Source organism: Strix aluco, chromosome 3 (assembly GCF_031877795.1).
Source record: "Strix aluco isolate bStrAlu1 chromosome 3, bStrAlu1.hap1, whole genome shotgun sequence".
Classification (NCBI taxonomy): domain Eukaryota; kingdom Metazoa; phylum Chordata; class Aves; order Strigiformes; family Strigidae; genus Strix; species Strix aluco.
The window spans coordinates 57141624-57167349 of NC_133933.1; the positions used below are offsets into that span (position 1 = coordinate 57141624).

General features: G+C 44.3%; 1 protein-coding gene across 3 annotated transcripts in view; it reads left to right on the top strand.

Annotated features, from left to right (window-relative positions):
- The first annotated feature begins 9561 nt into the window (after positions 1-9561).
- Positions 9562-25726, top strand: part of UTRN (utrophin) — a 387283-nt gene continuing 371118 nt past the window's right edge. Inside the window, exons 1-2 of one of the 3 annotated variants that reach the window (XM_074818672.1) lie at positions 9562-9598; positions 10926-11089. In XM_074818672.1, coding sequence (XP_074674773.1) covers positions 11011-11089 — 79 coding nt within the window. In that variant the 5' untranslated portion in view covers positions 9562-9598; positions 10926-11010. Of the gene's footprint in view, positions 9599-9911; positions 9970-9994; positions 10075-10925; positions 11090-25726 lie in introns of those variants that run through there. The other 2 variants (XM_074818673.1, XM_074818671.1) reach the window with 2 other exon arrangements.

The window sequence follows — 25726 nt, forward strand, 5'->3', positions numbered from 1 at the left end:
ATTTTTCATATTTGAATTTGGTAACGTTTCTTTCCTGTTGCTAGTGTTATTGTGCCTCTGTTTATTGGTTGCTATTCCTAAAAACAAATCCAGGCTTAGGCTTTCGTGGGAAAAAGACATGGAGTAAGGAAATGGAGGAAGGCCCTTTGGAAGATTTGTGGCATTTGATGTTACAAATGAGGCCAACAGCTATTTTAAAAAGAGCTATTCCAGTGGTTTATTTCTGGCAGAAATGGAGGAGTCCAAAGAAACCCTCAACTGCTTTGTTCTAAGGCTCAGGATGTTCTGCCTGGTGTGTTTCTCCCTCTGGCACATACTTTATCTTCTGCTGGTGTCAGTGGAAGGTTTCACAACACACTGCTTGTTTCACTCTCTCTGAGATCTGGGTGCAGCTTTGCACTTTGCATCTGTATAAATAAATCATCAGTTTTCACAAATGAATCATCTACTGTCAGAGGTAGGCAGATTATTTTAATGGCATCTAAGTTACGAATCTTGATCTTGAAATGTTTGGGTTTTATCTTTGACCTGCTGTAGTTACAATTTATGTCCAAGGAGGTATAAAAAAATAGGACAAAAGCCCCGCTGACCTGAAGCTGTAACAGACACACGCATTCTCACTGTCATTATTCATGACTCTTAGTGTAACCGTAGGATGGAGGAGTCACATTCTTTGGCAGCTGAGGTCTGGGCATTGCTGAAACACAGGACTGAGACAACCCAAAGCTTTTAAGAAATAACAAGAAATAACTAATGGAGATAGATAGCGCAGGGAAAGAGCGAAATGTTAGGACGTGAAGAGCTGCTTATGTGCCCAGAGCTCACCCCGTTTTCTAGCTGTACCAGTTGGTCATCACAAAACTGTTCCTACTCCCTGCAGACCTTGCCACAAACAGTCCTGGAGGCACTCTCACTTGCAGCACATCTACCTCGGTATTTGTCAGCATGGTGGGCTGTGAACATCTCATAACATACATCTCAGAGCCTGCTGTAATGCTGTTACCTACAATATTTTAAGAGTTCTCTCTGTTGCATTAAGAACACATAATTGAGGCTTCGCTGATCCTTTTTGGCAAAGAAGACCCCTTTGGGCTCAGCACTGCACTGGGAGACATCCAAGGTTTTGCTTTACTCTCTTTTTTGGAGTGGGACCTCCAGGAGCAGTCACGCACTTCATTCCACACTCAAAATAGCAAAGCTCTTTCTGTGGAAAAGTGAGCTCTCCTAGTTCAGAGGAAAGAAATGCTACTGAATAGCACTGTGGGGGCTTCAGTACCACACATATGACAGGGAGGACACACTTCAAAATACAAAAGAAAAAATTTAAAGATTGTTTAAGAAAAGTTGATGAATGTGATGATAGGTTGAACAGGAGTAAAGGCACCTCTCCTGGCCAGTGCCATCAGCTTGGCTGAGGGTGGGTTGAGAAGCAGGATTGGCCGCATCAGGAGGGCAGAAACACATGGAGGTATAGGACATAGGGGAGCCTGGCATTGCAGGGTCCCTGGCTCAAATGGGATGTCTGTGTGCTCGTTGAATCCCACTCAGAGACTCCAAGGAACGTGTCTCGATGAGTTTAATACACACAAACACTTTAAACACACACAGTGATGAAGGGAAGGGGGTGGAGGGTGAGCCTGCAGGGATCTTTGCTGGGAACTGCGCTCTTCTATTTAGTAACTTCAGCAAAACTTTGCCATGAGCATTTGCATCCCATGCGTGTCATATACTTGCTGAAACCAGTTTTCTACTGCATTCTCCTTCTTCACAACTCTTGACAGGACTGTTTCTGGTCTGATGCTGAAAAAATGTTGCTAGCTGGTGATTGCTACTTCAGGGCAAGGACAGATGATTTTATATTTCATAACAAATGTTTCACAGGATTTGCTAAAATTGAATTTCATTCCCAGCTAGCTTCCCAGTCATACAATTTGGTTTGCTGTTGTCTTTTTTCATGTTCATGGCATCGTATTTCAGACTAGACTTAAACTCTGAATTTGCCAGAGCTTGGATACATTTGTATTTTAAATATACATTGGTCCTTTTAACAGTACTTAAGGCATTTATCAGATCATATTTACAGAGTTTTAAAGCATATCTTCTGTCCTGGGCCAGACACAAGCTGTATGGTTGGGGGACTTTGTTGCTCTGTGTTTACCTACTGTTGAGCTAAATGGCAGCTGATCCTGACAGAGTGAGCCCTTTGATACTTCTGTGCTATAAATAATACCATCATCCTGTACCTGGTAAATGTTTTTGAGATGAGTCTGTAAGTGCTTGAAGTGTAACAATTATTTTATAATGACATAGTGTAGTGGATATTCTTAAGAAGATTCTTGCTATCACACAGAAATTTCTCTGGAAATGCTAGTAAGGCTTTATTTTCTGAAATGCGAAGTCCACGTACGAGTTCTTTCCCAGCAAGGACAAACTCCAGCATTGCTCCCTTTTCAAATGCTTGGCCTCTGCGCGTCACCTCCAGTTAGATACACCAGTGGTGTATTAAGGGTTTTTGTTGCTCCCTCATTTTCTTCTGACAGTAACTCCAAAAAAGGCTTTTTCAGAGTAGGAAAATTGTTTCAATCATCTTTTCATTCAGTTTTGTGGTCTCTTTCTTCATTTCAGTGATTAAGGACTTGGCAGGGCTGGACTTCTTTTTTGGTTTGGAAGATAGCTTAGGTTGGGAACATCCCAAAATAAATGATATCCAAAAGTTTCCTCTTTGTCTGCTGTGATTTCAAAGCAATTTTCATGGCTCAGTTCAGGACTGCCTAATAGAAGAAAATGGAGCAATAATTACTGCCTGCAGAGCTTCTAGCACAGCAGTTATTTAACTAGCTGCAAAATAATTTAAGGAACCGGCAAGCATCTCAGAAAATTTCTCATTCCCTGAAGAACTGTGTAATTTGAGCCAAATGCTTTTCCTTGGGCACGTAATTCCCGTGGCAGTCAGGCAGCAGCCACAGCCCCAGCGTGCCAGGCATGGGAAAAGCAAGGGCACCGTTCGCAGTCCTGTCTGCCTGAGGTGTGAAGCTCACCCCCGTCAATGCTGCCTGGCATGCTGGGTGTGTGGCTCCCCATTGCTTCTGGAAATCTTATCCATTCGCTCCTTTCAAACACTCCCAGTGACTAAAAAAACCCAGAGTACTCATCCTTCTGGGAAACCCACAGCGCTCACTATGTTCAGACCTCAGTCTTGGCCCTGGCTGCGCAAAGCAGACAGAGGGCTGCCCTAATGCAGCAGCCAAGATTTCCTGCTCACACAGGGGAAATTTGGCAAGAGGCACCCCAGCACATTGCCAGCCAGCACGGGGAGAGGGGTGGCTGGGCAAAGTGGCTGATATCTGCCCCACGCCTTGCTGGGGACAGCCCCGCTGGTGCCCGCTGAAGGAGGAACTCAGGAGGGGGATGAGAGGCTTCAGTCAAGATGATTTAAACCATTAGCTGAAATAGCTTTGACTGTATCTTGTGATAACTGACCTCATTCAGGCTAAATATTTGTAAAATGAGTGTCAAAATGTGAAGCAAGCAAAGTGAGATTACCTAGGCAGAGCGCAGATCTACAAACTGGCTTTGTCAGACGCCACAGCTTGCAGAGCATCTCCTTCCATTTTACAGGTGTAGCCACAGAGAAACAGACACCGCAGAACAAACTCATGAGTCAAGTCTTTGATGGGTATAAAACTTGACTTGCGTTATTTATTCTGTTGACTAAAAAGGGCTATTCATTTGCTCAGAACTAAAAATTTATATATGCATCTGTAATGTTCAGATCTAATGTTATCACAATGACTTTATTTTAGTTAAAAGCCAAAATCCTTGTTATTTCAAGGAAAGAAAAACCCACTTAGTGATAGTAATTAAAAGTTATTTAGGCTTTCAGCACATTCACAAAACTCTATGTGTTTTGGAAATAGAAGGCTAATGATAGTCTTGTAAACCCATATGCAGTTAGTTAAGAGTGGGGCTTCCTAGAGGGTCTGAGGGCATGCTCCAGTTATGGCAAAACCTGGCTGCACCTTTTCCAGGCCACAGGCTGTGACTGGCAAGCTGGACGTGCGAGGGTTTGCTCAGGGCAGTGAGAGCGCTGCTGACCAGCTTCTGGACTGCAGCTCTCTTGCAGCTGGAAGAATCAATGCCGAAGCATTTCAAGCCTGGCTCCTGTCTCAGTCTTGGTAACCACCAATGTCCTCATGTGATTCAGGGGGGCAAAAGCCACAGGCTGCCAAGCACAACCTATGGGGGAGTTTAATTGGAGGGAAAGGTTTAGTAGGTGGGAAAATGGGACATGTCATCCATAGCACAGGTTTTTGCTGGTGCTTTGGTGTCCCAGGGGGTGCCATTATCCCAGTAAAGACATTAATGAATGGTGTTTTCCAGCAGAGAGAGATTTTATTAACACTTGTGCAATCTTGTATGTAAAACCTTAAATTCTACTTCTAATTAGGGAACTTCTCAAGGGGTCAAATACAAAGCATCCATGTTGATCATTTAACAGGAAATGGCAAAGAAACGGTGATGGGTACCTAATTGATCTAAAGTGAGGCAAATAAATTTAAAAAATAGTGATCGTTAGTGAAAAGTTATTTTGTTTCATTTCTCTTTCAGTTTGTATTAATTCCATACTGGGAGCATTCACAGAGTGCTAAGGAGCTACTTTTTAATTTTGGTAAGAATAAACTGCACCTTCTCCCACTGCCTACCCTTAAAATAAAACGACGTACACAGAAACACCATTTCCACCGATAACTGTTTTTTGCAGTGCTGAGTGCTTTAATTTTTTAAAGTGTTTCAAATTGTCTTTGTTCGTCATATTATTTCACTCAATAAATAATGCTCATATGATGGAAGATGTTATTTTTTTCCCTACTGCAAAGAGTAAACCAAGTTAATAAAATTAAGCAAGTTTCCCAAGTTTCTGTGTTGTGTTAACACAGGAATCCTGTTTTCTGTTCTAACCCCTAATTGATAAACTTGCTGAAAAAGTGTACTTATTCTATAATTATACAAACATTAGGTATCTATGTGTCTAGTCACTAAACAATCCTATGCAGACATGTAGCATAGGCTGTTTCAATGAGAATGGAACAGCACTGAAAAAATAGCCATGAGTGAAAGAAATAGACTAAACAAATAAACGGAAACCAACTTGTGTTAGGAGTGACTTTGACTAACAAAGCACATCTGCCCTTGCAGAGGATTGCCTCATGGTGTTGGCCAAAGGTTCCTGTCTTGCACAGGCATTTCTGTTGTTGATGGAAATTTTTCCAATCCTCTGCTGCAGTTAAGAGAGTTATGTTCGGAGGATAAATTGATTAGTATAATTGTTCATTAATGCACTCTTATATTTAATGTACTTTTAGAGGTTATATTCTTCAGAATGATGATAAATTATGGTAGCTTCAATTAATGTCACTGCAGCTAAAGGGTTGTCAGCATTTCTATTAATACAGTGCAATTTTCTGGGGTTTTATAATGAAGCTATAAAAAATTGCTGAAACTTAAGATACAAGGTTCCAGTGTATTTTATGCACACAATATTCCTTTGAATCTGATCTAATCAATAGATATATTGAATCTAATGAGGTAAAAATAGAGCAGAGAGAATCTACTGGAGATACAGATCCCAACTTGTAGAAGTGGAAGTATACTAAGGAGAATATACTTCTTTCTTTTTAGGTTAAACAGAAGGAGAAGGACAGAGACCAGTGACGCAGAGACGGTCAGGTGGACCTGCGTCGGTGCAGGCAATGGGCATTTTGCTCAGAGGGCATCCTGCACCCTGGGCTTGCGTATTTATCACGATTGCCTGCTGCCCTCTGCCCCAGTCTGCCCCTCTCGTTTTCTGCACCTAATGGCCCCTGGTGTATGGTTAACTCTGTGTAGCAAAACAGGTTTGAATTTCTTGAGGTATGTTACAGTGCCTGCCACAACAGGGGTCTAATCTTGGAGGAGCTCAGAAGGAGCTTGCACACAAAGGTGGCTGAGCTTGGAATAAAAATAAGCAATCTAACATTAAAATCAGATCCCAACCTGAGGAGTTGAGGGTAGAAAATGCTGTCTCACCTTTAAAAATTGTGCTAGGGTTGATTTTGAATATTTTAGAATCAGATAATTAGTAGAACAACAAAGATAACTCCAGAGCACTTAGATTACAGCAAAAGAAAGGAAAAAGAACAAGATAACTATGTCTGCCCAGTGTACCAAAGTCTGTCAGAGGTACTGCTGAAGGAGTTGTAGATAAAACTTACCCAAGCTTTTGGAAAAACTTGGTCATTTTCCTCAAAAGAGGAACATACAGAGAGAGAAAGTTTAGTTAATATGTCTTTTTATATATTTTTCTTCTCAGATTAGAGATAATGAAAATAGTAAGAGACTTGTACTAGCTGGTTAGTGCAGCATGTCAGCACCAAAGCACCAAGAAGCTGTTATTTGAATTCAGATGCAAGTTCTGCAGGAAAAAAAATGTCTGCTGAGTAACAGCCTGCCCGATCTGTTAACTGAGAGTGACAACACGATGGGTTATGGAGGAAGGAACAATAAAGATACTCTGCTTACAAAGCAATCCATTTGGTGTCTTGTGTCTTCCTGAATATGGAATGGTTTTCTGAAATCATGACAAAACATTGATGAATGGGCACATGCATTATTATAGCAGTCAATCTCAAGGTAATGAGATACATGAAATTTCTAGTTATATCGTAATCCTATCAATTATGAGTGTATTCTAAAAATAGAAATGCTAGGAACAAAGAAAAGACAAGGAGACAAGGTAAGATGAGCTCAGGGTCTCACAACGGCATTGTTTGTGTGCACTAAGGAATAAAGTATTTATTTACTTTGGTCAAAGTTCAAGGGCTCCACATCTCAGCCCATTTCTTCACAGTTTCTTCTTCTGTGTTCCCCTTGTCTTTCCTTTCTTAACATTATCTAAGGGCTTCGTGGACTTTTACTTTCTTTTCCTAATTTATTCTGCATTATACAGAAGGGTAAACTGTGCCACACAATCCACATGACATTAATGGTCTGTAGCAATCAGGATATTTGTAGATGAATGTAGGTTTTAGAAATACAACCGGGTGGAGACTTTGTTGTTTGACTTTAAAATTGTGCTAGTCATTATTCTGCCAATCACTGGAATACAAATTTAGAGAAACCTAAGGCATACACATGTACAGAATATTAAAGATAAGTGTGGGGGGTTTTTTCCCCTGATGGACTCGTGCCTAAAGACCCAGATATAAAAATTATAGCCTTTGCATTGAGAAGCCTACTGTCTAAATAACTAGCTTGGAAAATTCAGGCTTTGATCAGCAGCTGAGTGAGGATGGCTCTGGAGAGAGGCATGTTTGAAACACACCAGGAAAAAAATTCTTCTGCTTCCCTGAGGTAGTGTGCGGTCTCATTATTCTATTACCCTTCTGCTGGCACTCTGCAGTTCAAAGAAGATAATGATGCTACTTCTGTCTAAAACAGGAAAAAAAAAAAAAAAGGAAAAAGAGAAAAAAGGACATGCTATCGGGTTAAACTGAAATGTGTTTCTTTTTGAGAAAGTAATACGTAGGTGCTTTCAGAGCGAGATTGTAAAAATCAGGACCTTGGGTTTACACATGGAGATTTGAAATGGGATATACCAGCTCTGTGCTCCCACTTATCAGCTTGACTGCACCCTTTAGCGATCAAAGTTATTGCTACCTGATAGTGGTCTTGGGTAACCTCTGTGAAATGAGTAATCCCCTCAGTGCAGGCTACGGAAGAAAGAGATTTCTTTCACTTAGTATTTCCTTGCATTAGGCAAAGGCAGTGCGGCGCTTTGGGATCTCCAGGCCCTGCACCGCTGCTAGATACCCAGCAGCGAGAAATGATGATTTTCGTCTGTGCTGACTCTTGAGCAGGCGCTGGGATACACGGGACAGTACATCTCTCATCCTGTTCATGGAAGACCTGTATCTGTACTGGGTTACATCTGGATTCTGGGCTTCCAGTATTTGGGTGGTTTTTAATCGCTGGGCATTGAAAATCCAGCATGCAGAGGGAATGCATGGGATGGAGCGGAGAAGCCGCCTGTTGACTCAAGAGCATCATGGCAGAAGGCAAGAAACAAGTGGTGCTCCTCTAACCACAAATGTTACGTTCATAGTACAGGTTTATCAGCATAATGTAAACAAATGGGCATAAACACAGACCATACTTTTCCAACAAAACCAGCCTACTGCTCAGCACTGCCTTAGACACTGATGGGTATCGATATCCATGGTTTTATAGTGTTTGTCGTCCATGATCAGTCATCACAACACTTTGGACACTTCATTATTATCTCTTTACAAGTAAGAATCATTAATGACTTCGTGCAGTGGTTTTGACTAAGCAGATCAAGGATGAATTAACTAATTTGCACTGAAACACCCAGGAAATCTATTGAATGATCAGAACTCGGCATCTTCATCTTCAGGTCTTCTTCAAAGTGCAAAAATATTTCGCACTATCTGCGAGGCCCTCCATCCTGGGGTGCAGAACAGTAAGTAGTCGTCCCTATTACACATGTACTGCACAGGCCAAAGGTTGAGGAAAAAATGTTCAATGTAGTTAGAATTTATGATAATGATAATTTACAGGTAGCTTGTTTTGTTTGTTTGAGGTATCTCTTTTTTCCTTGGGGGAATAGTAAAGTACAGGTAAATATCAGTTAGCTTAGGCTAAAACACACATATAATCATTGTTTATTATTGTTATCTGTAGTGCCTAGTAAACTCATGAGCTGTATACTGGCAAGAAAAAAGAATTTCGAAGACAAATCTTCCTCGTTTCACTGCTACCAATTTCTGTTCACCTGGAGATACAAAGTAAGGATGTTGCCAAGCCTGGGCTCCCTCCATGCTTCTAGCTGGTACATTCTTTTCTGCAGGCTGCTGGCTGGTATCTGGTTTTGTTACTAAGGCAGTGAGGTACTCAATGGTGGGAACGCATCTAACCTTGAAAACATTTTGGGCCAGACGGCTGTGGCCTGGCAGGTAACACTGAGGAATTACTCAGCTGCGGTGTCTCTCTGACATCGCCGAAACTTCAGGCTAATGCTCACCAAGATAAATAAGGGCCACATGTTCAGCACCCTTACAGTATAGATGAGTAAAGATTACTTGCCTGAGCAAATATGAGTCTGTTCATTCCCAGATTGCAAATGCGGCAGTAAATTAATTGGTGCGAGCTAAATATTTTACTAACGTGTATGTCTGGTCATAGATAAAAAATGACTACAGATGCCCAGCGTCCAGCGCAGCACATTTTTACCGGTCCGTACCGTTCCCTCCCGGCCCAGCTGACACCCCCCGGGGCTCCCAGCCGCCAAGCGGCCCCGGGCGCGGGGCCAGGACACCCGGCCCGCCCCGCCGCGGCTCAGGAGAGCGATTTCCTACTCTTCAGCGGCTGAACGTCCGAAACCCCCCTCAAATTTTGCCATACCCCCTTGCCGTGCGACTCCGGTGTGACCGGGGAGCGCCGGGCCGAGCGCCACCCCGCCCCGCCCCGCGCTTCGCCCCCGGCGCGACGGCGCTTCTTTGTGGGGGGAAACGGGCAAGAGCGGAGCGGTGGGAGCGCCCAGGTGAGGCCGGGCGGCGCCGCGGGGCAGCCCCGCTCCCAGCGGCGCTGGGGCACCGCCGCCCCTCGCCCCCGGAGGCGGCGGCGGGAGGCGGCCCCGCTGCCCCGTAGCTGCCGGCAGGCGCGGGGGCGGGGCCGGGCCCCTCTATGCCCCGCCCCTCTCTGCCCCGCCCCGGCCGGGGCCCGCGGCGGGCGCGGCCCCGCCCCGCCCCGCCCCTCCCGCCCCCTCGGAGAAGGGGCCGCGCGGCCGGGGCGGCTCTGGCGCACCCGCGGCGCTGTCCCGGCTAACAAAGGGGGTGCCGGGGCCGGGGGAGGAGCCGCTGGGCCGGGCCGGGAGCGGCGGAGGCGGGACGGCAGCGGCTCGCACAGAAAGTTGTGGGTCCGCCAGCGCCGCGGGAGCCGCCGCCGCTGGGGGACGGGGCGCGGGGAGGAGCCGCGCCGCGGGGAAGCGGGGCCGCCTCCTGCCGCCGTGTCCGAGGGGTGAGTGGCGGCGGGTGCCCCAGCGCCGCTGGGAGCGGGGCTGCCCCGCGGGCACGGCGGCTCCGGGAGGGGCGGGGGGGGGGGGCAAAGTTTGTTCCCCAACTCCCAGCCGGTAACGGGGGGGGGGCGGGGGCGTAATGCCCGCGGCCGGGCGCAATGCCCGCGGCCGGGCGCACCTGCGGGCGGGGCGGCGGTACCGGTGCGGGGCGGCCGCGGGGAGCCGAGGCGGGGGGCGGCCCTGGGTCAGGATCCCCGCCGGGGAGCGGGGGCGGCGGCGGCGGCTCAGCCGGGGCCGGGCGGAGAGCTGCCCGCGTCTGCGTGCGGGGCCCGTCCCGCGGGGCTCGGCTCCCCTGACCCGGGAAAGGGGCTTCGTGGCTTCTCCCATACGTGTCGCTCACGGCCCGGGCCGGCCGGAGGAGCACGTCCGCCCTTAGCCCCCTCCCAGCTGGGGGTGCCCCAGCCCGGCGGGAGCGGGGCTCCCGGGCTTTGCCACCCCCCTCAGGCGGGGATGTCCCCTTGGGTGACGGCATCGCCGCGAGGGCTGTGTCCTGCCCCGCTGGGGTGAACGGGTGGGCGCGGGGCGCCCTGTCGCCCAAGGACGGCTGAAGCTTCGTTCTTGTGGCTAGGGGTGAACCCGGCCAGCAGCACCCCCGCCTCTGCGCCGTCTCCCTCGGTACAACCCGCAGGCGTCCCTGGGCAGGGGCACAGCGAGCGGCTGGGTGGCCGCCCCGCCACGCGTGGCTGTGGCCAGCGAGCCTCGGTCCCGGCCTGCGCTTCCCACACGCGGTCACGCCTGGTGCAGCCCGTGGGGTTACGCCGCTTCTCTCTCTGCTCCTGGTCCTGCGCTGCAGGTGCTGGCGCTGAGCCGGGGCCCTCCGTGAGAACCCCCTCCCGACGGATTTAGGCTGCACCCGTGGCGTACCCCAGCCCGCGAGCATGGCCCGCGTCTCTGAGCAGGAGGAAGGACCTGGTGGGGGACACAGTGAGTTCAGCGACATCATTAAGTCCAGATCAGGTAAGCTGTTGAGAGAAACGGTGTTTTCTTGACTTCTCCTCTATGCATAGTTCTGACATCAGTTAGCGTTTTTAAACCACGTTTTCCAACTGTTTTTTTGGCTTTATATTGGTAGCACAGCGAGCGAATGAGGCTGTTCATGCAGCTGTCCTACGATTAAGTAATAGTAATTGTAGATCTCTTGGGTTTTTTTGGGTTTTTTTGACGGTGTTAGTCAAGTCTGTTTGTTTGGGATCCACCTCCTGCATTATAATTACCTCTGCTTTTGTAAATAACCATGTGCTTAAAGTGCTCTTATGCAACCTAGTGTTGGCAGCTTTTGTGTTTATTCTCAGACACTGAAAATGGCAACTGTGGCCACAATACTGTACCTCCGAAAAGTGCATCACGGTAGTACTCATGCAGTAAACTAATGTGCTTCCTCCTTAATGTAAAACAGTTGTCTCGGGCTACTCGCTCAGGCATTTCCTCTAGCAAGACATTCACGTAACAGATCTGAAGGTTATTGGAAAAACGTGGGGGTTTTTTGGTTGTTGTATATTGAGTCTTCTGAGGCTCTGATGGAAGCTGGGGGGTTAAGGAGGTACCCTCATTTTAGCAGGGGGAGAGTGGAGGCTTTGGAGGGGCAGAAGTGAGTTGTTTAAACCTTCATAGAAATTAGTGCTACATCCAGAGACTGGATGCTCGCTTTAGCCTCAAAGGTTCTCTTTTCTCTCATATGCAAAATGCTCCTGTTGTCAAAAGATTTTTCTTTGATATCTGAAACCTAACAGTGTATTTTTAAAATGTTCCATACGCTAAAAACTAGCTCTTCAGTTGGTGGTGATTTGATATGTCAGGTTATGCAGGATGCGGGTTTGAATCTGGACCCCATTGGTGCTTGAATAGTGTTTTCTTAGACCTCCTCCCCTGAGGAACGACACCTTTGGTGGAGGCAGTCTTCCTCTTAACTACTGGAAGTGCAGTTTATGAAACTGAAATGCTTGTGGTTTTCTGTCTTGAGTTCTGTAGTGCTGGTTTACATTTTCTGCTGTTACTTTGAAACCTCTGGACATAACTTTATTTGATTATTAGCATGTAGTCAGCACCTCTAAGGGCTTTGAGTTTCAGGATGGCTTGCAGACAGTTTGTATGCATATATGTAAGCAAATACTACAGTTTTATGGGATGTCTGAGGAAACATGGCTGTATTTGAGGTTTTCTTTGGATGAACAAATTGTACGGTAAGTTCTGTTGTTTTGGTTAGGGCAGACGATTGTAAATCTCCTGTTACAACCGCTTTAACTTTCTTCTCTGTTAATGAGAAAATGATGTATATTCTAATACTCCCAAGGCTAAAAGACTTGTATATTAAATTAAAAATAGTGAGTGAAGATTGATCTTAAATAATTCATCTTTTCTAAATAACACCCTGGTTTGGATCTGGATGTGTGATTTCTTCAAGGTAATTACTGTACTACATAGCTCAGATCTGAACTATTCCCTACAAGTAAACCTGTGGGAGGGATTTCCTAATGAAAGGGCTGAAGTTTCCTGAAGTACAAATGCAGCAGATTAAAGGCTAGTTGTGAGGACTGGGCAAAAAATATTATAAGCTATGCTTTCATTTTTCCTAGATACTTAGAGAAGAGAATGAAGAGAATGCTAGTTTTGATACTTAGGAAGGAAAACTGAGTTGTTTTGTGCTGGGAAGACTTCTCCAGCATGGGATGTTCTTCACAGTATAAGTGGCTGGAGTATGGTAGAAGTGTCACCTTATAACTTACTAATACTTGGGGTAGCTAGGGATCTGTCTGGGTTTTGAGGCTATGGAGAGCAGAACCAGACACAGTTTAGGATCTCCATTTTATTTTGTCATAGAAAATGGGCTGTTATTCTGTTTCTTGTTACTCTGAGTTCATCACCTGTGATATGGGAAATCTCTTTGCATTTAATATTTTCACTCCTAATAAATAAAATACAAAACCCACTTCTAGTGGGTGAAAATCTTTATATGTCATCATATTTTTGAGTGCGTATTATTCCTATGCATTTTTAAATAATGCTGAAAACAGTTGACTATTCTCATAAATAAAAGAAGAGAGGGAGATGTATAATGTCCTGTGTAAAGACCGCTTTCTCTCTGTGCTCTCCTGGGCAATTGTCTTTTTCAAGATGTTTTTCTTCATCTTTTTGGAACTGATCACCAAACTGTCAGGATATCATGGTTATTTAAAAACATTAATCTTCCAGAAGTGATGGTTAAGATATACTGCTAAATCTTATATTTTGCTATAACTTGGAAGAAAATTGTCATTTGGAATGCCACAATCTTTTGGAGGTCAGGCCTTAACAAAGAGTGGTACTAGTAAAAATGTTTCTAAATATTTTGATACAAATGTAAACTTTAGTCTTTAGCAGCCTGTCAAACTGAATGTATTGGGTTTTTTTTGTAGTCATCGCTGCTTTAGTTATTTTGCTTTGGAAAACTGGGAAGCAGCTAGAAAGCCATAAAGGTGGCACTGTTATTGCAGTAATTGGTTATTGAAAACTTGAGCTTTGATCTAAAGTTACTGTTATGAGACTGTAATAAGACACATGAAGTTTTATGGCTGCTCAGGGCTGTGTGGTGCCCATCCAGGCCTGTTTTTATGAGCAGAACAAGCTATGTAACTTTTTTCTTAATAACTTGTAACTGGGAAGCTACCAGTGTACCACTTGAAGGATATAGGAGAACTGCAGAAAATCATAATTTTTCTACAAAGCAATCAAAATCGATTAACAGCAGACTGGATTTCTATTTGTTGTTTGTGCAAAAAAAAAAAAAGTGTGTGTATTGTAGGATTTCACAGATGGGAAAAAGTAATTTTGCAAGTATCGGATTCATCCTGTGGGGAGTTCAAACTGAGAGAATGAAGGATAAAACACTTTGAATGGAGATCCCTCTATGTAATTGATTATGTTAGAAATACTTTTTCCTTCAGTTTCTATGAATGTGCTATATGCTGTAGCTGTTGTAAATGATAAATGTTTGATTACCCAAAGCAAAAGCGTTGTGGGTTTTTTTTTTCCACTAGTAATATCGCTTTTGTGAATTATGATACTAGAAAGAAAGAAAGATTTCTTTCTGTTGACTAATTAGCATTTATTATCTTCTGCTTTGGATGTGGCTCTTCTTTGATTAGGTAGTTTGTTAGCACTGATCTACATGTAGCTACAGGTTATTTTTGAAGACACGTTTTTTGCAGTTAGAATGTGATGGTGACCAAAGCTGCCTTTAAAAATAACTGTTGGCAATCGTAGTTATAAGAGAGGCTGCCTTACATTTGCAGAAGAACCAAGTGTCTTTTTGCCTCCTGTCCTCCTGCACCAGTGGTGGGTGCTGATGGCTCTTGAGCATCTGATGTTTAAGGGGTAGGATACTTGTTCCTGGATGGTCATGTTGGGTTTGTATCTTTATAATTAGCATTTATTTAGCATTATTAGCCTGTGCATCTGTATGATTGCTTGCTATGGAAAAGCAGTTTTCCCCTTTTTTATTTCCCTATAGTATGAAGTAACGTATATGGAACTGATTTGTATCTTTGAAAGGCATTTTGTGCAGATAGGTGAGCTTTTTGCTTTGCAATAGCTTTCAGGAAGGAATGCTGTGGGTTGATTGCCTTACAGTGGTGAAAACAGCTCTGTCATCACGGGGCTTGAAGAACAGATGAGTCTTTGCTATGATTAATTATGAAAAAAAGACAAACTCACTTAAAATCTGTCATGGTAGCTTGGAATGGTAATATATAATTAAACAGTAAGACGTGACAGGAAAAACATTTCTGGAAGATTACGCCTCTGGTGCATTTTAAGATACGAGTTCCTGTCTAAATTGAGGGGAACTTAATTCTCCTCATCTACCTTTCATTTTTAATTACATTAAATATATTTGACTGAAAGACTGCTTTGAGAAATTGTAACTTATTTTTAGAGTTCTTGGGCAAGGCTTGTTCTGAGAACTGCTGCTGTTGTCTGTCTGTCCCCATGAAGCAACTCTTACTTGGCCGGCAGTCCCTTTGCTCTAGGATCTCTGCGCCCTGCAGTGCCACGTGTTGCCTTTGGAACCAGTTCCTTCGGTCGTGCCTCTTGCTGCCAGATTGCTATGGGCCAAACGTGCTGCTTCTCGTTTGTCATTTTGGCTCCATCAGTGTGAAATAGCCAGGAGTCGTTATATTTGCAGGCGGACCCTTAGTTGTCAGTCGAGTTGGCGTGGAGTTGGCGTAGCTGGTTTTGCACTGTGTGAACTCTTCAGGGATGTTTGTGCAGAGTGTGTGTGGACAAGGTGTTGAAGACGAGCGACAAATTGCTGCTCCTCATTTCTAGCCACTAAAATGACTGCTTTTCAAAACTAAACCTTTAGGTTGCTGTAGCCTGGCTCCTTTTTGTTGTTTTTATCACCTCCTGTTCTTGGGCTGTCTGCTGGGGACATCATTGGATGCTGCAACGAAGACAGTTCTAGGGTATTGCCTAGTGTTTATGAAATGGCAGATATATAAGTACCAGGCTGGTTTCTTCTAGTCTCTTGATTGGTAGGTGAAGAAATAACATATGCTGCTCTGTGTGTTTGAAGCACGACTTTGCCTTGGAATAGAAATTGAGGCTCCTCAGGGAGAGAAAAAAATCCAAACCATAAAAGCAGCCCATTGATTTGTGCGTGCTCTGCCAGGAAATGAGGACATAACCCTGGGCAAGAGCTGCTATGTGAGGCACCATGCATAGTGCGTAAGGGTTTCTAAAGAGGTCTAAAAGTCACGGTGGGGAGTGGCAGCTGCTGGTGGTGTGGGACCCCTTCACTGATGAGGATCCCATGGAGAAGGGGTGTCTTGGTGAGGGCAGACCAGGAACAATGTGAAGCTTCTGGCTTCACCTCCCCCAGCGCTCTTTGTCCCCTCTTCTCCCCTCAGGTTTGGGGAAAGAAGACTCTCGTACAGTATTATGGAAATATTTTCATATGCAAAATTTTCTCAAAGTTCACAGCATTGGGCAGCTTAGCAAAGAATTAGCTGTGCTGTCTTAACACCTCACAGTAACTGCTCCTAATTTTCCTCCTCACCTTGACTATTCCTCCTAGCAGAATCACTTGTCTGTGGTGTGCGTGTTGGGGTTGATTCTTGTGAGCAGGGAAGAGGGGGGCAGTATTAACATTTTTCAAATATGACTAAGTGGGGAGACGGACTGGAATAGGTAAATCAGTGTAGGTGTGGAGGAGCATGTGGGCTTGAGCAGAACTCCAGTTGTTTCAGGACAGTATAGCTGCTCTGCTGCCAGGTATCAGCATGGGCTGGTGTGCTCAGAACCCACATGATTTGCTTTTTGTGTGTTGTATGGTATCCTTCCTTCAAAGGAAAATGCACAATTAGAAGAGCGTAGCTGTTCCCACCCATCCTGGGAGCTGAGATGCTCCTAGCACGAAGTTGGGAAGAACTGCATTTATTTGGATGCCTTAATAACAGTCTGAAGAATGAATAACAGGGTTTAAACATTGTGAGGTGGGAGGGAGGAGTTGCGTTGTCTGACTCTTTATTGTGTTGATGAAAGAATAAGTTTTTTAGTGCTCCGTACTTTGTCAGAAGTCTGTTTTATGTCTTCCTCCCTTCCCCCCGTGTATTTCTGGAATGAAATGGGGAAGCAAGCTGAGCTGTAATTTCAGAAAGTGACAGTATATTCTCAGAAGAAAGCTGGGAGCTTTAAAGGTAGCAACAAAAATAACAGGCTAAGGAAATAGAAGAGCCCTCTGGCATCTGTGGGTTTGACAGAAGACAATGATACGGCTCCGTTGCAAGACGTAGTTCTGGAAATGAGGCAAGAAACTACAGGCTTGAAAATATACACAGTTGTAAAGTCAGTGAAACATCTGCCATCAAGGAGTAGTCAGAAACTGCCATTTATTTATTAGGATGTGATATCCTTGGGCCTTTGCTTTGAAAGGACATCCATACCACCCGATACTGCCTTTGGAGAGAATAAAGAGAAAAAGTTACTTTGGTTATTGGATCTGAGTTGGGCTTAGCCCCAAGTGGAGCAAAAAAACCAAACCAAACAACTGAACTGAAATGCAAACACTTGCAGTTATATTTTGTAGTCACTTGTCTGTGGGACCAGCAGGCTGGGGCTGGTACAGAGTCACTGGCTGTGACTCCAGGTGCATGTCCAAGCAGCTGGGAGACTCTGACATGGCTGTGGACGGCGCCTGTGGAGGCTGAGGCCGGGCTGGGCACTGGTTGTTGCTGGGGAGGCTGCTGGAGGATGGTCAGCCATAACGGGGTGGGTGCGGGCAGTTGCAGTTCCTTCTGCCAAGGGCAGGGTTGAATCTGTCTGGGTGTGTTACGAGCTGTGTCTTTCCTCTGACTGCCTGACCAGCTCTGGATGTGAGCCACAGTGATGCAGGGGAAGCTGGTTATCAGTGGGGACCCATCTACACCTGTAGCAGTGACCTTGTTGTGAAGTTTCTTATGCTCAGAAATGTGTTTGCTTTTTAATAATTTGCATTTTCAGATATTCATTAATCTGAGTGTATGGGACAGATGCATTAGACATGTTGAGATGCTGGAGAGGAATAACTTGAGCTTTTCCTAGCTTCATCAGTAGTCTCTCTTGCGGCGAGGCAGCTCTTGTGCTGGGGAAGCATTCTCTAGCAGCCTAGCTCCTTTTCAGGTGTGGTGTCTCCCACTAGGTGTGGAAGAAGTGGTGAAGAGCTGCTGAGTCTTTAGCTGGTGGGAGGTAGGACGATTGTGTGTTTCAGTAAAAGACCAACTTCTATCTCATAAAAACTGGATATATGCTGGTAGGAAAGGATATGGCTGCATGACAGAGATTAGATATGTATTCTTAAGGTATTTTGCTGATCAATATAGGGAATGTGCAGCGATACTTTTCAGCCATAGATTACTGGTAATGAAGGTCCTTTCTGGACTTCAGCACCTTTTCCCCTCACCTTGTGGAAAACCAGGAGGACTCACCATCCAAAATCTCTGAGAGGTTCTGCAGAGGAATTGGACAAACATATAAGGACAGTCACTGGCTTATGTATTTAGCTGTGGACAAACATTCACTTAAGCCATGAAAGAACATGCTTTGATGGGTCTATGTACTTCATTCCACAAATAACTTTAGTTAGTTCCTTTGTACTCTGCTTTTATTGCCTAGCATCAGATGTGGTTTTTGCTCCCCTCCTAATTTAGATCATGGCAGAAGACCAAAGGTGGAATATGCTCCTAAAATGTTATGTTATGAATTACTGATCAGAGAATAGCGGTGTGATGGATAAGTTCTGAAATGTTTTGCCAGCTTTTAAAATTGTTATTAACTTACCACGCTATCCTGGATGAGCAGAGTAGTCTGTACATGAATAACAAACAGAGGAGATTTATTTGAATGTTTTATGGGAGCATGCTGGGAATAGCATGAAGCCTTTTAGTTTCTATGTTATTTTAATAGGTATATTATAAAATATGATTGTATTAAAAGAAGATAATAAATAAAGTAGTATTTAAATGCCAACAGACCAAAACCTTTCTATTCCCTCTTTCTAGGCTTTTACTTCTGTTATAACTTAATAATGAACAACAGCTACGGTCAGCATAAATCATTTCCAGAGAGAGTTCATTGCTCTCTTTCTGGTTTCTACATGTACATCTTGTTCTTGGATGAGGCTTCTTGTGGAAATTCATGGGAGTATATTGTGTTAATGTCATGTCTCTTTCTTGAGAAAAGACTCTGTGGAAGTTGAAAGTCTGGTAGTGTCCTTCTGAATATAGTTTTGCTCTCTCTGGGATACTGGTGTGTAATCTTTCTGCTCTGAATGCTTTTTCTCTGTGCTCAGAAATTTTTCTCTTGGACCTGGCTGTAGTGCCTAATTTAGAGCTTCCTAGTTTGATTTACTGAGTTGGTTGTTTTTTTTTTTTAAATGGAATTAATCATATTTTAACTAATTTAACACACTGTTCATTCAGAATTGAGTTTATTAAGTTTGAGAGTTATTAAAGGTCACAGTACAGATGTGAAGTATTCTCTTTGGTCTGTCTATGGAAAAAAAAAAAAATACACCTTATGATCTGTGCAGAGGAATAGCCTGTCCGGTGGAGTGTCAGACTTGTGCAGTGCCCAGGTACTGCAGGTGAGGATGCCGTTTCCCCCTGGTGCACTGAGGTTGGGAGCAAATGCTCCAGGTTGCTGTAGGTTCCTAGCAGGCTGTGGACCACAAGCCCTGTTGCATCCTTGGGACACTGTGCTCCTGCATCTGACTGTTGCCTGCGTGCCTCAGGAGAGGCTTCCCCCCACCCCAACTTGAGCATTAGTGTTTGAATATTGAGATAATTCAGAACAAAAGTACAGTTTTAACCCCACCCCCCCCCCCCCGCCCCCAACCACTGGTCTGGTTTCACTGGATGCTTGAGAATTTATCGGAGCCATGAAACACACTTTTGGAAGATTATGTTGCTATCTTGATAGGATAAGTCAAATTTTAATCGCTGTATTATTGTGGAAGTGAGTTTTATACTGAAGTGCACAACCAGCATGTCCAAAATTGAACAGAAAGAAGAAAGAGGAAGAAAGAGCTCAAATAGGGTTGTGCCCATTGTTGCAGATGTTGTATCACTTTGTGTGTGGGTTTTTAAGTTCATTATTTGCCCTCTGAATGTTGACCAAAAGTTCCTTCTTGATTTCAGGAAAACAGCATTAAAGGAAAGGAGATTGAAAGCCATCTCTGCTATCTGTACTTTTAGTGAGGTGCTTTACAGAGTCTCTGTCCAAGCTCCTCACCTGATGTTCTGCACTGCTGCCTCGCCAGATCCCTGCTTCCCCTCTTCCTTTCCCCCGTGGTGAAGAGCCATGTGTAAACAATGTTGAGTAGAGGTGCAGTTTTAGCAAATATACTCCAGCTCTAGCAAGAAGCTTCAAATGTCCAGGTGCATCATGCTGGGAAAACTTTTTTTCTGTTTATGGATACTAGGAAACTGATGGCCTCAGTTTGCAGCATGTTTCCATGTAGATGCTTTTCTTGGTCCTTTCTGATCCGAAGAAAACTAGATCAGTTGAGACTCACGGAGCTGTTGAGATGCAGGGGAGGAGTGACTGCTGCATCAGCTGCGGTGGTGTCTGTTACTTGTCAGTCCTTCAGCAGAGACTCTCTTTGAATAACACCTCTTCAGAGTTTGGAAAAATGCCTTTTTATGCCAAAAGGATTAATGCACTGTCTGCATCTTTCCCATATGTCCATGTGTGCATGGCAGGAGGGAGCATGAGAACCTGCTATGAGGTCTCAGGACTGACTTCTTGGGGTCTTTATGTAGATCCTTCTCTAGAGAAGTGGGGCATGGACCTGAGAAGAACCAAATTTTAGATTTTATTTTTTTGATCTAAAGCAGCTGTTTAGAAAGGTTTTCATTTAGCCTATAATGAAGTAAGTGGTTCTAAAACTTAGGAAACTTGAAGTTAATGAATTCCATGTAAATTGTATTTTCTTGTTCATGTTTGTTTTAAAAGGGGAAATAATTTCCATGCTAGGTCATGAAAGCTATTCATCTTTCTAAATCTTTCCGAGCTAAGAATTTCCTGGCTTCTTTGACACCTTCTCCTCTACCTGTAATCTGCTGGAGTGGGTTTTCTGTCACTACATGGTAATAACCTCCTCAGCAGGCAGTGTTAAATATTTCATCATTGTTTAAGGATACTAGTTACTTTGCTTACACAGTGACTAACAGTATTGGGTGTGTTCATGAAGAAAATGCAGAGACAGAACCCACCTTTTTTGATTTTTTTTTTTAAAAAACAAACAAAATCTTCCTAATTGAAAATCCCCAAAAATCTCTGGTTTAAAAGATCAGTTAATTTTGAGTGAGACACACAACATGGGTTGAGGTGTGACAGAGCTCTTGATGTGTCATAGGGTACCATAGCTGTAAAGAAAGGGAATTGTGTTCACTTAAACATTTTTGCTTCCCTTAAGTGAGGGGCTGCAATGGGAGGAAAGAGCAGTAGCTGGTCTCATAAAACAGGTTCCTTTTGTGGGGTGATCACCCCTTGATTGCTGGTTTGGGAGTCGTATTCCCTTTCAGAGAAACAGTGAAATTAATGCCAGGAGTGCAGTGGGAAAGGTGAGGTCCTGTGGTCTGGCCTGTGTGAGACATCAAGTGGGAGAGTCTCTGTGGTAACAAATGCCATTTTAATGTGTCACGCAGTATAAACCAAGCAGCCCCCAGAATAGAAGGACCAAACTGGAATAGTGTGTACTGGACAGAAGCAAACTCTCTGCTCATCCATCTCCTGTTAGCACTAATGCTGGTCTACTGTCAGTTGTGAGACTGGGATACTTCTCAGTTTGAGCCTCCATGTTATAAACATAAAATACTATAGCCTGCTTACTGCCTGAGTGTATAAACTTGCTTTGCTATACACACCTTGTCGGGCTGGCAGAATTTGGGGTTGAAAGAAGATGCTTTGGAATAACTGGAGGTAAAATGTGGGATCTCGAGTCAGATGAGATGTAGTCTGTTTTACACAAGAAAGGTGCTGTTGCACATACAAACCAGAGATTCATGTAAAACACGATGACAATATAGAATGGCCAACCAGGCTAATTTACAGCCAGGGTGACTTTGTAATTGTTTGTGGCATTGATTTATTATAATTTGTCTTGTCCCTGGGGATGACTTGTGACAATGAATAATATTTAAAAATAGATGTCCTGTTCAGTTCCAAGTATGAGGATAACTTTTGAACATGATATGCAGTTTAAAAATAATTATCCAAAATAAACTAAGAAGCCCCGAAACTTGTTTTATGCAAAACATACTTCCGTTCTTCCCAGCAGTTGCGCTCCCTTTTTTTTTTTGTGTGTGTGTGTGCACTCTGTTCTTCCTCTACCTTGTTAAGCTTCATGATTTTTCTTCAGTTGGAGGAAAACTGCAGTAGCTGCTTCAGTGTGTGCTGCACAGAGTGTGGGGGGAAGAGCGAAAGAGCTGGAGAGGCTTTTTTCCTTCCTTGATGTCATCCCGATATGAGGGAAGGGTGAAAAGACGAATGTGGCAGTCCTGGCTCCTGCTGCCCTGGAACATGTCCTGGCATGTGGCAGGGTTGTGTGCTTACAGCTGGGGACCCCCATGCTCCCATCTTTCAGGCAGCATCTTCTCTGTTGTGAACAGAAGGCAGTTTGAGACAGTCTAAAAAATCTAGTGAAACAGGTGGAAAATGTCATAACTCTTTTCCTGCTGAACCCTGTTGCCTCCCTAGCCTGGCAGGCATTTGCAGGGAGGGGAAAAAAGCATTCCTTGAGGATTTATCTGCTGCTCTGGATCATCTTCTCTGATCAAGACAGGGTTGTTTGCAGAGATACCTGTATGCATATCTGTACAGAGAAGACTGAGTGGAAAACGAGCTGAGGGCAGTAACTACTGACAAACTCAAGGGCCTGGTGCTACCAGAGCAGTTGAGTAGGGGAAGAGACCGTAGCTATCTACAAAGGGTCTAGGTGTTTTAAGGCATCTTCCTCAAAACTTAATTGAACAGCTACAGTTTGCCATTGAAGTTGCTGAGCGGTTTGCAAGGGTGCTGGTGCAGAAATGCTGCATGGCTGGAGGGAGCCGTGAGGCCTCTCTGCTGGCTGAAGCCCGTGCAGCACCCTGTTCCCGGGCCGTGCCCAGGGCCTCGGCTCACCAGCAGAGTGAAAAACGTACTGGGGTCACTTTTGTCAAAACACAGTCATGGAGGGGGGAATTTGGGGTGGTGCCCATCTTTCCTGTAATTGCCTCTTAATTAGAGGCCTCATGCTGACTTGTTGCTCTTGAAATACCAGTTCAAATTTTCAAAGGGTACAAACCACTGACCATTGCCTTAAGCACCAGGCCACAGTGCGGGGCGAGATGTGGCCTATTCCTGATGTATCGCACAGAGAGAACACATGCCAGGAAGAGTGTGAGGGGCCGGAGAGCATTGAGGGTGTTTCTTAATGTCAGCTAAACCCCAGCACGTTCTGAGGGAGAGAGCGTTTGTATGCATTTCTTAAAAAGTGTTGTTGATCACGTCCAAGGCTGAAAAAAGGAGTTAAGAAGCTTGTCTGTCTGCTGAAGCTGACACTGAGGCATCGGTACCAAAACTTGGTGCTGAAAGACGCTGGTTGAAGCTGAAGAGCAGACTTGCAGTGAGCCTTGATATTTTTCCCAGGAGAAAGACATTGTGAGGTCATTAATCAAGAGCTGGAGAAAGGGAGCATTGCTTTCCTTTTCCTTCCCAAAAATAAAACAACCAAAACAAACCCTTCTGTTGCTGGTATTAGCAACCATCTGACCACTACCCCTGTTGATGGTCACAAGAACATAGTGTTATCATGATAAACAGCCACTGTGTTCCAAGGGGGGCTGGCCTGGGCACAGGGACTGTTTTGATAAATCTTTGAACAAAAACCCACGGCAGGTAAAAGAGGGATGTCATTGCTGTAGTCATTTACCTGAGATGAGATAATGATCCTGAAATTTATATTGCTGTCAGAGTCCAAATAATTGAGATGCTTAGAAAGAAGGGGAGCTTAGGGCTGTATATAGAGGGGAGTTATGTCACCACATAGATAATGATGGATCCTTTTGACAAGAAATCGAGTCCATGTTTGCCTGCGGAAACATGGGAGATCTGTTTGGAAAGCTCTTTCCTCAGTTTGGCTGGTGCTATCAGCAGGTGCTGAGCTCTGATGCAGGGTGTGCACAGTACAGAGTGTGTTAGCTCGGGCATGGTGGTGCTATGGCATCTGGCATTGAGGTGGTAAGTGTGCTTGTGGGGCGTTATTGAGGGGTATCCTGGTCAAATGCATCCTAGCTGTATGATCTCTGCTTTGCATTCATTTATATAATATAGTCAATCACATGAAGTGAACTCTGCAGCATGCTGTGGTTGGCGTGGTTGAGGTCTGATTTTTGGTGACTTCCTGGGTGAGGTTGCTGTCATCTGGGGCTCCTAAATTCCCACAGGAGTCATGTGGGATGTGCCTTGTGTCTGTAAGTGCAGCTGAGGAAGGTACCTGCCCCTTAGAGGAATGTGAGTGTGGTACTTCTGCTTCAGGGCACTTTCACATTGCAGTAGCTCCTGCTTCTTGCAGCTACTTTAATATTGCTCTTGAAACTGTCTCTCACATGTTCACTTGATGCTACACCTAAACTAGGTGTTACTGGGCTAGGTCAGGGATCACTCTAGCGTGTAATGCCCAATTCTGAGGCAGAATAAATTTTCTTCAACATGAACTGGGGTAGAAGAGGAAGAGGAGCATGTCATACCTGGTGGATCCTATAGTTTGTGGCTTTATGAATAGAGACCATAATTTTTGGTGTCCTGGGCAAAATGTCACATGTGATGTAGTGGTTTCTTTGTCTATTAAATGGGCAGGGTGCCTTTAGCACTGAGAACTGGCATGGAAGCAGTGAAGGGTCCCAGAAACCCTGGCCTTTTTGTAGGCATGTCAAATTTGCTTTTACTGTCTCTTTCCAGTACAATGTTAAGAGGTTTTGGGCTGTTGTATTCATCCTTAAAGGATTCGGTGGCCTTAGTTTAGGTGATTAAATTTAGTTTCAGGATTAAGTCTGTGGCTGACAGTGAAGTCCTCTCAGAACTAGTCCAAATCTGCTGGACAGCCTTTGGAGAAAATAGGATCTGCTGCAAATCTCACCATTGGAGCTGGCTAGGAAAAAATAATTCGCATTGGGTAATGTACTTGCATGGAAGTTTTCGTTCTAGGGTGATTTGGACATAAAAATGAAAGCTAGGAATTTGCTGCCAATTGCTGCTTTGGAAGTCCTGATATGTCCTTTCTGCCACAGCACTGCTCTGCTGCTGTTGGGCGGGGGGAACTGGGATGGAGCAGAAACCATTAGCCAGGTGGTGAAAATGGGCTATGTCTATATAATGTTAAGATAATTGACTAAGAGAAATGAAGACTGCTTAGGAAATGTCTTGCTGATTTATTTTCCACACTAGTTCTCACCACCTTTTGTTACAGCTTCTTATTTTGTCCCTGCATTCTCTGTTGTTAACTTATACCTGTGTCCCCATATAATAAAAATACATGAAAATGTAATGTTCAGTTGAACTCCATTTTGCTGCCTGGGGAAAGAAGGAAGGGGTTAAAGAACATGAGTTCTGATGTACTGCACTGTTGGAAGATGCTAATGTACTATAGTGGTCATCTGAAACAAAAACTTATGTGGCCTAGGATTAGTGCAACCTGATTATGAACATATTTTGCATAATTTCTGTGGGTATGGGAAGGAGAAAAATTGTGAAATGAATTGTAACTGTTTCCTGCAGTTTGAAAAGTCTTGTCTTATGGATTTGGGTCCTTATGTGCACTAAACTGACACTTTCTTCCCTTTATACCAAAATGCACACAATTGTTTTTCTCCTCCTAGTGATTTGAGGACAGAAGGCAGAAAAAGGGTTTTTGTTCCTCTCAAGATACTATGTCTGCCTGGTATTCTCATTGTCAATAAGGCTCCTTTCATACTATTCCAGCACTCAAAAAGGACCTTAACTCGCTATCCTGTTAAGAACCCCTTGTGCTGCCAGAAAAATGTAAAGAGCCTGTAGACATTTGGGGCTCAAGTCTCATCTACAGTACAATGAAGAAAAGGAAAT